Source organism: Nicotiana tomentosiformis, chromosome 1 (assembly GCF_000390325.3).
Source record: "Nicotiana tomentosiformis chromosome 1, ASM39032v3, whole genome shotgun sequence".
NCBI lineage: Eukaryota > Viridiplantae > Streptophyta > Magnoliopsida > Solanales > Solanaceae > Nicotiana > Nicotiana tomentosiformis.
The window spans coordinates 85,393,740-85,409,364 of record NC_090812.1 but is presented as its reverse complement, the minus strand read 5'-3'; the positions used below and the strand labels follow the sequence as shown (position 1 = coordinate 85,409,364).

The 15,625-nt window shown below is 40.3% G+C and overlaps 1 protein-coding gene across 2 annotated transcripts in view; it reads right to left on the bottom strand.

The window, feature by feature from the left end:
• Positions 1–648: 648 nt before the first annotated feature.
• Positions 649–15,625, bottom strand: part of LOC104108635 (chloride channel protein CLC-e) — a 37,189-nt gene continuing 22,212 nt past the window's right edge. For both annotated transcript variants that reach the window (XM_070186696.1, XM_070186691.1), the window contains 2 exons: positions 8,907–9,464; positions 649–1,605 (listed from right to left, as the gene is read on the bottom strand). In XM_070186696.1, coding sequence (XP_070042797.1) covers positions 916–1,605; positions 8,907–9,464 — 1,248 coding nt within the window. In that variant the 3' untranslated portion in view covers positions 649–915. The remainder of the gene's footprint in view (positions 1,606–8,906; positions 9,465–15,625) is intronic.

The following is a 15,625-nucleotide window of genomic DNA, read 5'->3' as shown; positions in this document are numbered from 1 at the left end:
CCCAAAAGACACGCGAAATACTAAATTATTCCCGGTTTAGGTTGCAACCTTTCTGATGGAAAAAGGGGTTATGCAGTCATCATCTAAATGTATATCTGCGAGTCCCGTTTGTATTTCCCTTTTCAGGGAATGGACCAAAAGGAAGGAGTAATCCAGTGTTCGAGATTTCATACTTCAAAGCTCTAACACTGGGGGGACTATGCATATAGAAGAGAGCAAAAAGCCTGAATCAAAAACCTTGAAGAAACCACGGATCAAGGTGTGAACTCGCGAAAAGGATACAAGATACATTACATGTTCTTACGAGTTTTAGGTTAAGGCCAAAATCTAGTCACGGGATAATAGACCCGATTTTGTATCTTAAAATCTGCTACAAAGAAAGCAGTTATGAAAGTGTTGTACGAATAATTATGAAAATGTACGAAATTTATTTGAAAGTTCAAAGCACAAAACTTCCTCAAACTATTTCTTTTATCATGTCTACTCTGTCTTTCATATATTTACACCAATGTGAAGATGAGACGTCATCTTCATCAGTGTCATTAACATAAAAGGGCTCTATTTTATGAAAACCTGTGTTTATTAAAGTCACGGATTGTTAAAACATTTTTAAATGCAAGAAAAAAGCTCAAATATCAAAGAGCAGAATAAACGGTAAAAGCAGCCGAAACATATATATATTAAACCTTGGGAACAACAGAGGTATTAGTTTGTCATTAAACCCCAAAAGAAGACAGGGGTAACCAAAAAACAACCTTCCAAAAAGTTGTTAAGCTAAGAGAAAAGCGACAAAATAAAAGTTAACAAAAAAGCAGGAGAAAAATAAGGAGCATCATCCACGGGAGCATCATCAACGGGAGCAGAATGATTAACTTGAGAAGAAGAGGCTTGAACATCAGCCCCACCAGGAACAAGTCAATCTCCATCACCTTCGGGACCTTCGTCTTCAGGTGAGGAAAAGATTTGACGTTGCTGAGTTTTATCAATTGCTTCTTTAGCCTTAGCAATCTCAGCATTAAGGTCAAAACCCTCGTGGTTGGCTTCAACTAGAGTCTCGAGACGAGTGTTTAAGAAAGCCCAACTTACATCCAACGATAGATTATCCTCGAGAATCTCATAATCCTTCTCCCACTGGTAAATCTCAGCTCTCAGCTCTTCTTTTTCTGCTTCAGAGGCATCGTAAGCTGTCTTCAAAGAAGCGAGAGAACTTTCCAAGAACTGAATCTTATAAGTAGAGGCACGGAGATCTTCCTGAACTTGAGTAAGTGTTTGAACCAATTCTCTCGCATAAACCTCTTTTTGATTAAGGAGTTCCTTCAAACTCCTTATTTCTTCAGTTGCCTTGGAAAGTTGTTCAGCAAAGGAGGATTCAAGTATATACTTATCCTTTCCAACCTGGCTAGAGGAAGCTTTTTCAACTGCTAATTCAGAGGCAATCACTCTCATCTGTTGTTCCAAAGCATTCTTCTCTTCCGCCAGAACCTCTTTTTCCAATTGAAGACCTTCGAATTGTTCCTTCCAGTTATCAGCCTCGGTGCGCAAATCTATAACTTGCCGGTCCGCCTGAGAAACTCTTTTCATAAGCTCTGTGCCAATCAAGTTGATCTGCAAAAAAGGAGGAAGAGTTATGAATAAGAAAGAGAAAAGAAAGGAAATATAATTAAGCTTGTACTTTCAAGGAAGAATGAACGATATCATTCATTAAAGTGAGTGAGCTATGGCTTTCTAACTTCTTCTTCTCTACGGGGCCGAGCATAGGTTTCAACTACACGTCGGCTTGACCGGATTTTCTTAATAAGTTCTCACCTTCAGGAACCTCAACAACAACTCTTTTCATTGCCCTTCTGCTGCTAGAAGGTTCGGCCTCTGCATGAGAAGCAGTCACGGGAATAGATGACGGAGTAGAAGCAGCCACGAGAATAACAACAGGAGTATCATCAGGTAAGGACGCGGAAGGGTTAATGAAAACTGAAACTGGAAGGGAAGCAAGGGGCAATTCTTCAGAAACAGGCCCAAAACTTCATCACCCTCGAAGCCATGAGCAAACAATCTATCAACAGAACTTGGAGGAGGATCAACAGCATCATCATAAGAAATCACTAAAGGGGTACTCTCTAGCTCATCCGTGAGTCTAAAAGGGATTGAACTAGATAGAGGGTCATGAGAAGGAGTAGTTTCATCATCAGAAACCACGCGTCTCCTGACGCGTGACCTTTGCACCAAAGAACCCTCCTCTGTTTCTTCTTCGTCATCAGAGCCACGGGCTCCGTCAGTTTTCCTTTTTGAAGAAGAAGCACTTAAAATTCTTTCCTGAGCAAGAATCACGGAAAGCCTAGTTGATGGAACAGACGCGGGACTAATACCACGAATCGGAAACCTTAGTAAAAAAAAAGGGAAGGATGAGAAATCATTGAACAAACAAGGAAGAGAAAAGGAAAAACAATGAAGGTAAAAAGTACCGTGCGTCTTCACTTTCCAACCAAATCTTTGAGAAAAGTATTTCCAGGATCTTTTCTCCATAGGCGCAGCAGTTAACATCTTTTCTACCCAAGCATAAAAAACTTCCATAGTTGCTGAAGAAGTGGGTATATGATTACATGGAGTTTTTTTAAGACAAAAAAAAAGAGGAGAAGAAAGCTTACGTGCAAAGTTCCATTTCTCCGGGAAAGGCATATTTTCTTCACCCATTAATGCACTAGTGGGAGCAGCAACAAAACGAGCGTACCAGCCACGGTCCCAATCGTCTTCAAGGCTAACCAACACTCTCTTACTTCTAGCCACGAGAGTAAAAACTACTTCACGAAACAATTTAGGGGAGTAGAGATGAAGCAAGTGCTGAAAAGTGAAAGGCATGGAAACCAAATCTGATAAATAACGAAGGCATGAACAGCCCTCCATACTATGTGGCCAATCTGGCCAAGACACACGTTGAAATAACGACAGAATTCAATGATTACTGGTTCAATAGGTGGTTTGAACCCTAAAGTAAAAGGGTAGGTGTAAACAAAGGAAAAACCAACATGGTATGGAGTAATTCTCTGGTTGGCACCAGGGACTAAAATTGGGAAATCTGGTTTCAGTAATATTCTCTTCGAACCCGGGAGAGAAGACCAGTACTGATTAAACTTGGATAAAGGTTAGCGGTATTGAGGGAGGCTATAGAAGAAATTTGATTCCTTATGGTTTCACGGTCAGTTACAAAAGAAAATTCTTGAGGAACAATCTCTGCAACTGTGGGTTCGCGCACTGGATCATTTAAATCTCTATTCCTAGAAGAAGATCTAGGGGTTAAAGGAGCCCTAGGTCTAGAAGAAGAGCACTACCCTGGGAAGAAGAACCACGATTAGATAGTGAACCAAGACTACGAAGTCTACCACCTCTCCTACTTCTAGTAGGAGCAGTAGAAAGATCAAGTTCGTCAACAATCACAACCTTACGGGGGTCTGGTGTAGAAGAAGACATGATTGTCCAAAGGAATATCAAAGAGAAGATGCAGAAATACAAAGAAGTAATGTGGTGGATACTGAAGAAGGAAGACTCCAAGAGATCAAAAAGGAATGAAGTATTAATAAGAAGACACGACCATCATTAAAGTTAGTCATTATGAAGCGTCATAATGGAACCGTCACTTCGTGACTGACGCAGCCGCTGAAAAACCCTAAAAAGCGCTAAAAAACTGCAGAGCCAATCGATAGAAGCCACCTGGCATGGGCATTAAATAGACGTGACGTACGTCACATCGGTTCTGAAGATGACACGATGATACTCGAAAAACGACGGCAAAGAATTCCCGCCATAAAAACTTACCCGAATATTCAGTTGAGAATATTCAGAAAGTGGGGGATTATCTGTATTGGTGGAAAAAAGATATTACACGTGGATGAAACATGACGCGTGGAACAATGGCATAGTGACAAGTGACACTCTCAATTAACAGAATTAAGAATATAAGGAAGGTACGGGGGAAACACCCACGAGACAGTACAGAACAGAGGATCGGGCTTGACAGTTGTCAAAGAAGAGGCGAGAACTGAATGAATAAAGGCTAAAAAGAAGGGAAGATACACAAACCAGAAGTAAATAAGGAAGGGGAATCAGAGCCGTTATAAAGCATTTATAGTTACAAATACGTCAGTTATGGTTATCTATGATAACGGGCAATCAATACAATTAATGCTCATAATGAATTCGAATTAAGTGCGAAAAATGTTATGATTGTACGCCCCTATATAAGGATAAAGAATTTTATTTGTAAGGACAAGTTCCAAGTACTACTGAAATACATTCTATAATTCTCTGCTTTATCAAAGTTTTCTACCTTGATTTTAGGGATTGACTGTTGTTACATTCCTTATTTCTCTTTGTTAATTTACGTTGTTAGTTATGTGTAGTCCCACATTTGAATGAGAGTAATATGTACTTTGTAGACTATAGCTATAAATATGACCTCTTGTATTATATTGAGTATCTAATATCAATAATATATTTTCTCCCGTGCTTTCTCACATGGTATCATAGCATTAGTGAGAAAAGATCGATGTGCGTCATTCCAGCGTTAACCGGGAAGAAAGAACTTAGTCATCGTGCAAATTTTCGGGTGACCTAAGGCCTGTCGGTATTGTGCAAAAACCAACACCACCACAAGGGATCACCCTCCGACGACCAACCCCTGAAAATTTATCTGGCAGAAAAAATGCCACGCGCCTTCACGCGCCGGTAACAACTTTTACGGCGAGGGTTCCGGCCACTTTCCGGCCATTTTTTCACTAAGCTTCTTCAGGACAGTCTGCTCTCCTCACAATTCCGAGCCTACCCATCTAATTCAAATCAAATTTCGACCATTTTTATATTTTTCCGGCGTAAAAGTGACCTTTCCGGACATTTTTTGAAACCATTTCTTCAAGACAGCTTGCTCGATCCTGGTTACGACAAATTCCGATAACTTTACAATTTTCCGAGTCTATCCATCCTATTACTACAAATTGTAGCGACATGGGAACCGATACTTTGAATAGTCGGATGGTTTCTTTAGCAGATTATATTGAGTTCCTTCGGTACAAAGCATGTAAGCAGACATCTTCTGTGATAGCTTCTGTTGTTTAAACAGGTAATAGCGTGACTTGTTTCTCCCAATCTTCATCATCTGAGTTTTGGGTCATTGATTCAGGTGCATCAGATCATATTTCTGGTAACAAATCTCTTTTCACTACTATTTCGTATTTTCAATCTCTTTCAAGAGTCACAATGGCCAATAGGTCTCAAACAATGGCAACAGCAATAAGTCAAGCAAGCTCACTTCCTTCCTTACCTTTATATTCAGTCATTTATGTTCCCAATAGTCCTTTTAATCTCATAACTATTAGTCGCTTAGCCAAATCACTTAAATGCGTTGTTTTATTTCTTGATGACCATGTTTTTATACAGGAACGCAGTACGGGACGAATTATTGGTACCGGACGTGAATCAAACGGACTTTATTACCTTATCCTTGCTAAATCACACGGACTCACATCTTGTCTTCCTTCAACAACTTGTCCTGTTACTAATACACCAAATTTATTACATAAACGGTCGGGACATCCCAATTTGTCAAAACTTCATAAAATGGTATCTGGTTTATCTCACTTGTCAGCTCTAGAGTGTGAGTCATGTCAGTTCGATAAGCATACTCGCTTCCATTTCGCTCGGCGTCTTGATAATCAAGCAGAGTCACCTTTTACTTTAGTCCATTCTCAAATGTTTGGGGTCCTAGTCGGGTCAGTTCCACCTTGGGATTCTGCTACTTTGTCAGTTTTATTGAATAATTGATGATTATTCAAGGTGCACTTGGATATTTTTGATAAAAAATCGATCTGAGTTGTTTTCTATTTTTCCAGACCTTCCACGCTAAAAATTCAAAATCAATTTGGGGTTTCTATTCGCACATTTCCTAGTGATAATGCCCGAGAGTATTTGTCTTCCCCATTTCAGCAGTTTATGAAATCTCATGGGATTATTCATCAAACATCTTGTCTGTACACATCTCAACAAAATGGGGTAGCTGAAAGAAAAAATAGACATCTTATTGAAATTGCTCGTACCCTACTCATACAATCTCATGCTCCGTTTCGTTTTTGGGGGGATGCAGTTCTTATATCTTGCTATCTTATTAATCGTATGCCATCTTCAGCTATCCAAAACCAAGTTCCATTCTTTGTCATGTTTCCCCACTTACCTTTGTTCTCTCTTCCACCCTGTATCTTTGGAATCACTTGTTTTGTCCATAACCTTACTCCAGGAACAGATAAGTTAGCTCCTCGTGCTCTTAAGTGCGTATTTCTAGGTTACTCGAGAACACAAAAGGGGTATCGATGCTACTCTCTTGACCTTCAGCGGTACCTTATGTCCGCTGATGTTACCTTCTTTGAAACTCAATCATACTTCACAGGTTCATGTCATCACTTAGATATTTCTGAGGTACTACCAATTTCATTTTTTGGAGATTCAGTCACTATCTCTCATTCATCTTCCTCTACATCTCCAGCTCCAGTTGTAGCTCCACCACTTATAGCTCCAGTTCCACCACCTACAGCTCCAGTTGTAGCTCCACCTCCAGTTCCTCCACATAATCCAGTTCAACCTTCTGCAGCTCCACCACTCTTGACTTATCATCGTCGTCCACATCCAACATCATGCCCAAGTGATTCACGCCCTGCATCAGATTCTGCACCTACTACGATCTTGTCTCCTCTTAGTCAACCAATTGCACTCCGCAAAGGCGTACGATCCACACTTAATCCTAATCCCCACTATGTCGGTTTAAGTCATCATCGTCTGTCATCACCTCATTATGCTTTTATATCTTCTTTGTCCACTGTTTCTATCCCTAAGTCTACAGGTGAGGCACTATCTCATCCAGGATGGCGACATGCTATGATTGACGAGATGTCTGCTTTACATGCGAGTGGCACTTGGGAGCTTGTTCCTCTTCCTGCAGGTAAGTCTAATGTTGGTTGTCGTTAGGTTTATGCGGTCAAAGTCGGCCCGGATGGCCAGGTTGATCGGCTTAAGGCTCGTCTTGTTGCAAAAGGATATACTCAGATTTTTGGGCTTGATTATAGTGATATTTTCTCTCCCGTGGCTAAAGTAGCATTTGTTCGTCTCTTTTTGTCCATGGCTGTTGTACGTCATTGGCCTCTTTATCAGTTAGACATTAAGAATGCTTTTCTCCACGGTGATCTTGAGGAAGAAGTTTATATGGAGCAACCACCTGGTTTTGTTGCTCAGGGGGAGTTTAATGGTTGTGTGTGCAGATTGCGCAGGTCACTATATGGTTTGAAACAGTCCCTCGAGCTTGGTTTGGTAAGTTCAGCATAATTATTCAGGAGTTCGCCATGACTCGTAGTGAGGCTGATCTCTCTGTGTTTTATCGGCACTTTACTCCTAATCTGTGTATTTATCTAGTGGTTTATGTTGATGATATTGTTATTACTGGCAATGATCAGGATGATATTACTAATCTGAAGCAACATCTCTTTCAGCACTTCCAGACTAAGGATCTGGGCAGATTGAAGTATTTTCTAGGTATTGAGGTTGCTCAGTGCCTCAGTCTAGCTCAGGTATTGTTATTTCACAGCGGAATTATGCCTTAGACATTTTTGAGGAGACTGGAATGATGGGTTGCAGACCTATTGACTCTCTTATGGATCCGAATGCTAAGCTTCTGCCTAGACACGGGGAGCCTCTTAGAGACCCTACGAGATATAGGAGGTTGGTTGGCAAATTGAATTACCTCACAGTGACTAGACCTGACATTTCTTTTCCGGTGAGTGTTGTAAGTCAGTTTATGGATTCTCCTGTGATAGTCACTGGGATGCAGTTGTTCGCATTCTTCGGTATATAAAGTCATCTCCAAGCAAAGGATTACTACTCGAGGATCGAGGCCACGAGCAAATTGTTGGGTACACAAATGCTGATTGGGCAGGATCACCTTTTGATAGACGTTCTACGCCTGGATATTGTGTTCTAGTAGGAGGTAATTTGGTCTCGTGGAAGAGCAAGAAACAGAATGTAGTTGCTCGATCTGGCGCCGACGTCGAATATCGGGCAATGGCTATGGCAACGTGAGAGTTAGTTTGGGTCAAGCAGTTGCTCAAGGAGTTAAAGTTTGGAGAAATCAGCAAGATGGAACTGGTGTGTGATAACCAAGCTGCTCTTCATATTGCGTCAAATCCGGTATTCCATGAGAGGACTAAACACATTGAGATCGACTGTTACTTTGTCAGAGAAAAAATACTTTCAGGAGATATTTTTACAAAGTTTGTAAAGTCAAATGATCAACTAGCAGATATTTTCACTAAGTCTCTTACTGGTTCTCGTATTAGTTACATGTGTAACAAGCTCGGTACATATGATATGTATGCACCGGCTTGAGGGGGAGTGTTAGTTATGTGTAGTCCCACATTGGAATGAGAGTAATATGTAGTTTGTAGACTATAGCTATATGATGTGTAGGACCTCTTGTATTATATTGAATATCTAATATCAATAATATATTTTCTCCCGTGCTTTCTCACATACGCTATTACTTTTGCTATTTACCAAATAGATTGTTGGGGAAGTAAAGTAAAACTTGGTTATCAATAACCCGTTTTCTTCTAAATATAGGCTTTGACTGAAAATTCTATTTTTTGGTTAAACACCTTCCATTTCATCTTAAGATTCTGCCAAGTCAAAAAGCACATCAGAAAACAACCTACAAAACTAAAACAATACATATAATCCTAAAAATTCAACAAAGAAATATCCAGCCAACCCTGTTTTACCAGTTCTACAGTGTAAAACTTATAATTAGCTTAATTTCATGCTAGATCAATTTCCCTTATTTTTTCATCAGTTAAGAATATTGAAATGTACCAAGAAGCTACCTCCTGGAAATTGCCCTCTGCTCTTGGCAACTTGCTGTAATTCTGGATATCACTAAGTGTCAGCAGACCAATGAGAAAATTATTTTCATCAACTATTATTGCACAAGATTGCTTCTCAGCTAGCATGAGGGATATGGTCTCCGTTAGCAAGGTGCTCATTAGAACTGTCACATATCGTGTTCTCATTGCCTGTGAAACTAGAATTGTCCTTGCCAAATCATTTTCTTCATCATCAGATTCATAAAGACAGAGGGAACTCTCAAGTTTGCATAGGTTACTCTCTTTCTGTGAAGGTTTCACACCTGAAGAATAAGTTAAACTAGAAATGTTGGAGAAAGAAGTTCCTTGTCGCTGCATCATGTGGGCTCTTGCATCTTTTAGTCTTTCTCTATCCTTCACTACACTTTTCCTTGTTTGTCCAGATGTAACCCAAGAAGACAACCCCACAGCTCCCAAGAGGGGCAGAACTATCCGATAATTCTGTGTCAGTTCAAAGAGAAGCAAAACCGCAGTGAGAGGCACCTGACAGACACCAGCAAGAGTAGCAGCCATGCCAACCTGTTAAACGATGTCTTTCAAAATCAAAAAGAACCCAAAATTGAGGTCAAACAGTAAGATTGACAGTAAACTCATGTTGCAACACAGAAATACACTATAGACTTCAGAAAAGATTAACCAAGACAGATGCTACATAAGCACAGAAGGATAAAGGTAAGGAACATCCATAAAATTCACGCAAACACTGGTGTGCCCAAGCTTTGGTTATGCTTTGGCCAACTCAAGGTAGTCATATTTTGGGAACTTATTTTTTTTGGTGAAGTAAGAGATATTATAAATGGCACCAAGAAGATGCAAAAATAGGAAAACAAAAGAGTTTGCTAGCTCCAAAACAAAGAGTCCTATACTAGGGTTAATGAGCTAACAAAGTCGAAAAAAATGTCTAGGGGAATTTACAGGTGTTAGGGTACTCTAGCTGTAAAAATAAAAGACATTTATAGCCGGTTGACAAGCTTCTAAAATAAACTTATTTTGAAAAGTGCTTTGTTTGAAAATCACTTTTCAAAAAAGTATTTTTCAAAAAAGTACTTTTGGTGAGAAGCAGTTTGTGTTTGGCTAATAAATCTGAAAAACACTTTTAAGCAGCAATTAGTGTTTGGCCAAACTTTAAAAAGTGTTTCTAAGTTTATTTTTCTCAAAAGTGCTTTTCAAAAAAATGCTTCCGGGAAAAAACTACTTTTTCTACTTCTCAAGAGCTTCTGCTTTACTCAAAAGCACTTTTTTTTCCTTCCAAAAGTTTGGCCAAACACCTCAACTTTGGGAAAAAAAGATACTTTTTTGAAGACAAAAAAGGGCTTTGGACTTTGAAGAAGCTTGGCCAAACAGTATATTAGCCTTAAGGAAGTGGTTTGGAGTTGCTATTCCATCAAAACATCTATTGTTCCTTTCCTTGCAAACAACCTAAGAGGCAAATAACCTAAGAAAAAAGAAGGAAGTAGTTGATAGGGGAAGTACTTATAGAATAAGAACCACAATGATGTAAACTAAGGATCTGTAGCAGCATCCTTTCAGCCAAAAGCGATTGAATCTCGATTCAGCCTAGATACAGAAAACAGATCATTATCAGGATAACACTGTAATTAACTAAGGTATGGAAAATATGACAGGTAAAGTCTATTCTCTTATGTTCCCATGCACCTCCTCAGGTAGGCAGCTGCTTAAGTTTCTATGCTCCTAAATTTGAGAAAGTACGCATTTAGAAGTGGGAGAAAGAAGCGGAAACCACTAACATCACCTAGTCAGATTGACTGGGCTTCTGTCCCCCTAACATTTTAGATAGTATGTAGTTTAGAAAGGGGAAGGAAGCAGCAAAAATCACTAACACACCTAGTAAATTGACCAGGTGCTTCCATTCAACCAGTGGGTCATGCAAAAGGCATACTGCATTATCTGGGAGTATGGGTATTCTGTATTTTGCATCTCTAATGTATGCAATCTTCTGCACGCTATCTTTTTTATCTTTAAACGATATTCCCCTTGTTAGTTTACAGATATGTATAGTGTATTTTTGTCCCACATTGGAAGAGAAGTAATATCTCCTTGTAGTGTATAGCTATAAATAGGGACCTCTTGTATTGTATTTATTATCCAAATATCAATAACATATTTTCTCCCATGCTTTCTCACATGGTATCAGAGCAATTGTGAGAGATTTATCGCTGTGCATAAATTCCAGCGATTCCAGGAAGAGAAATCAGTCACCGGAAGTCTTTTCCGGTGACTTTTTCAAGGCTGTTTGCGTCTGCTTTATCTCCGTCAGTGTTGTGCAAAATCCAACACTACCACAAGAGTAGTCACTGTCCGGCGACCAAACCCCAGTGAAAATCTCCGGCAGCAGCCTCCTCACGCGCCTCCACGCGCCACCAGAAGCTCACGCGCGTGAGCTCACGCGCCGACACGTACGACCACTTCCGGCCATTTTTTGAAAAACTTCCTTCAGAATAGTTGGGTCGCCTGGTAATTCCGATCCTACCCCTACTGTTTTTCGTTTCATTCCGACTACTTTGAGTTTTTCCGTCAGCTACAGTAGATTCCGGCGCAGAACAGTGTTCTGTTTTTACTGTTGTAAACAGTGTTTTCAAACTATTTCTTCAGTTTTCTCACCGGAGTTACTTATTTCCACTATTTCAAGTTAACCCTACTACTACAAATTGTAGCGACATGGGAACCGATGCTTTGAATAGTCGGATGGTTTCTTTAGCAGATTATATTGAGTTCCTTTAGTACAAAGCATGTAAGCAGACATCTTCTGAGATAGCTTCTGTTGTTCAAACAGGTAATAGCGTGACTTGTTTTTCCCAATCTTCATCCTCTGAGTCTTGGGTCATTGATTCAGGTGCATCAGATCATATTTCTGGTAACAAATCTCTTTTCACTACTATTTCGTATTCTCAATCTCTTCCAAAAGTCACAATAGCCAATGGGTCTCAAACCATGGCAACTGCAATAGGTCAAGCAAGCCCACTTTCTTCCTTACCTTTAGATTCAGTCCTTTATGTTCGCAATAGTCCTTTTAATCTCATAGTTGTTAGTCGCTTAGCCAAATCACTTAAATGCGTTATTTTATTTCTTGATGACCATGTTTTTATACAAGAACGCAGTACGGGGCGGATCATTGGTACCGGGCGTGAATCAAACGGACTTTATTACCTTATCCTTGCTAAATACATGGACTCGCATCTTGTCTTCCATCTACAACATGTCTTGTTACTGATTCACCAGATTTATTACATAAACGGTTGGGACATCCCAGTTTGTCAAAACTTCAGAAAATGGTATCTGGTTTATCTCACTTGTCAGCTCTAGAGTGTGAGTCATGTCAGCTCGGTAAGCATACTCGCTCCCATTTCCTTAGGCGTCTTGATAATCGAGCAGAGTCACCTTTTACTTTAGTCCATTCAGATGTTTGGGGTCCTAGTCGGGTCAGTTCCACCTTGGGATTCCGCTACTTTGTCAGTTTCATTGATGATTATTCCAGGTGCACTTGGATATTTTTGATAAAAAATCGATCTGAGCTGTTTTCTATTTTCCAGACCTTCCACGCTGAAATTCAAAATCAATTTGGGGTTTCTATTCGCACATTTCGTAGTGATAATGCCCGAGAGTATTTGTCTTCCCCATTTCAGCAGTTTATGAAATCTCATGGGATTATTCATCAAACATCTTGTCTGTACACATCTCAACAAAATGGGGTAGCTGAAAGAAAGAATAGACATTTTATTGAAACTGCTCGTACCCTACTCATACAATCTCATGCTCCGTTGCGTTTTTGGGGGATGCAGTTCTTACATCTTGCTATCTTATTAATCGTATGACATCTTCAGCTATCCAGAACCAAGTTCCATTCTTTGTCATGTTTTACCACTTACCTTTGTTCTCTCTTCCACCTCGTATCTTTGGAAGCACTTGTTTTGTGCATAACCTTATTCCAGGAACGGATAAGTTAGCTCCTCGTGCTCTTAAGTGCGTATTTCTAGGTTTCTCGAGAACACAAAAGGGGTATCGATGCTACTCTCCTAACCTCCAGCAGTACCTTATGTCTGCTGATGTTACCTTCTTTGAAACCCAATCATACTTCACAGGTTCAGTCTGCTGATGTTACCTTCTTTGAAACCCAATCATACTTCACAGGTTCAGGTCATCACTTAGATATTTCTAAGGTACTACCAGTTTCATCTTTTGGAGATTCAGTTACTCTAGTTCCACCACCTACAGCTCCAGTTGTAGCTCCACCACCTATAGCTCCAGTTCCTCCACATAATCCAGTTCAACCTTCGGCAGCTCCACCACTCTTGACTTATCATCGTCGTCCATATCCAGCATCAGGCCCAGGTGATTCACGCCCCGCATCAGATTCTGCACCTACTGCGGACTTGTCTCCTCTTAGTCAACCAATTGCACTCCGCAAAGGTGTATGATCCACACTTAATCCTAATCCCCACTATGTCGGTTTAAGTTATCATTGTCTGTCGTCACCTCATTATGCTTTTATATCTTCTTTGTCCACTGTTTCTATCCCTAAGTCTACAGGTGAGGCATTATCTCATCCAGGATGGCGACATGCTTTGATTGACGAGATGTCTGCTTTACATGCGAGTTGCACTTGGGAGCTTGTTCCTCTTCCTGCAGGTAAGTCTACTGTTGGTTGTCGTTGGGTTTATGCAGTCAAAGTCGGTCCGGATGGCCAGGTTGATCGGTTTAAGGCTCGTCTTGTTGCAAAAGGATATACTCAGATTTTTGGGCTTGATTATAGTGATATGTTCTCTCCCGTGGCTAAAGTAGCATCTGTTCGTCTCTTTTTGTCCATGGCTGTTGTACGTCATTGGCCTCTTTATCAGTTAGACATTAAGAATGCTTTTCTCCACAGTGATCTTGAGGAAGAAGTTTATATGGAGCAACCACCTGGTTTTGTTGCTTAGGGGGAGTTTAATGGTTGTGTGTGCAGATTGCGCAGGTCACTATATGGTTTGAAACAGTCCCCTCGAGCTTGGTTTGGTAAGTTCAGCACAATTATTCAGGAGTTCGGTATGACTCGTAGTGAGGCTGATCACTCTGTGTTTTATCGGCATTCTGCTCCTAATCTGTGTATTTATCTAGTGATTTATGTTGATGATATTGTTATTACTGGCAATGATCAGGATGGTATTACTAATCTGAAGCAACATCTCTTTCAGCACTTCCAGACTAAGGATCTGGGCAGATTGAAGTATTTTCTAGGTATTGAGGTTGCTCAGTCTAACTCAGGTATTGTTATTTCACAGCGGAAGTATGCCTTAGACATTCTTGAGGAGACTGGAATGATGGGTTGCAGATCTATTGACTCTCCTATGGATCCGAATGCTAAGCTTCTACCTGGACAGGGGGAGCCTCTTAGAGACCCTACGAGATATAGGAGGTTGGTTGGCAAATTGAATTACCTCACAGTGACTAGACCTGACATTTCTTTTCCGGTGAGTGTTGTAAGTCAGTTTATGGATTCTCCCTGTGATAGTCACTGGGATGCAGTTGTTCGCATTCTTCGGTATATAAAGTCAGCTCCGGGCAAAGGATTACTATTCGAGGATCAAGGCCACGAGCAGATTGTTGGGTACACAGATGCTGATTGGGCAAGATCACCCTTTGATAGACGTTCTATGTCTGGATATTGTGTTCTAGTAGGAGGTAATTTGGTCTCGTGGAAGAGCAAGAAACAGAATGTAGTTGCTCGATCTAGCGCCGAAGCCGAATATCGGGCCATGGCTATGACGACGTGTGAGTTATTTTGGGTCAAGCAGTTGCTCAAGGAGTTAAAATTCGGAGAAATCAGCAAGATGGAACTAATGTGTGATAACCAAGCTACTCTTCATATTGCGTCAAATCCGGTGTTCCATGAGAGGACTAAACACATTGAGATCGACTGTCACTTTGTCAGAGAAAAAATACTTTCAGGAGATATTGTTACAAAGTTTGTAAAGTCGAATGATCAACTAGCAGATATTTTCACTAAGTCTCTTATTGGTTCTCGTATTAGCTACATGTGTAACAAGATCGGTACATATGATGTGTATGCACCGACTTGAGGGGGAGTGTTAGTTTACAGATATGTATAGTGTATTCTTGTCCCACATTGGAAGAGGAGTAATATCTCCTTGTAGTGTATAGCTATAAATAGGGACCTCTTGTATTGTATTTATTATCCAAATATCAATAACATATTTTCTCCCGTGCTTTCTCACACCCCCTATAAAATCAAATTCTGGATGTCCTTGGTGTGACAACGTGCACCTTGAAAGCTATTGGCTCAAGTAAAGCTGCTTCCCTTCTTGCCTACGAATAAAAGCTTCTATTTAGGATTGGGAAGCAACTCAAGCGTCTATATAATATGTATATTTCTCAAGATAGTCCTGTAAGCATCTTAATCTTAAGTCACGCGCCTCCACGCACCGCCAGAACTAGGGTTCCTGCGAGCTACAGTAAGTTTTCCGGCGCATGTGAGCCATTCCGGCCACTTTTTGACAAAACTTCTTCGGGACAACTTACTCCTCCAGTGATTCCGAACCTATCTATATAAATTACATCAAATTCTGACAACTTTTATTTTTTCCGGTGTGAAGAGTAATTTCCAGAAAAGTTTTTGTTTTCTGGTGGTGTTTTAGAACCTATTTTGTAGTGTAGAATTCGGC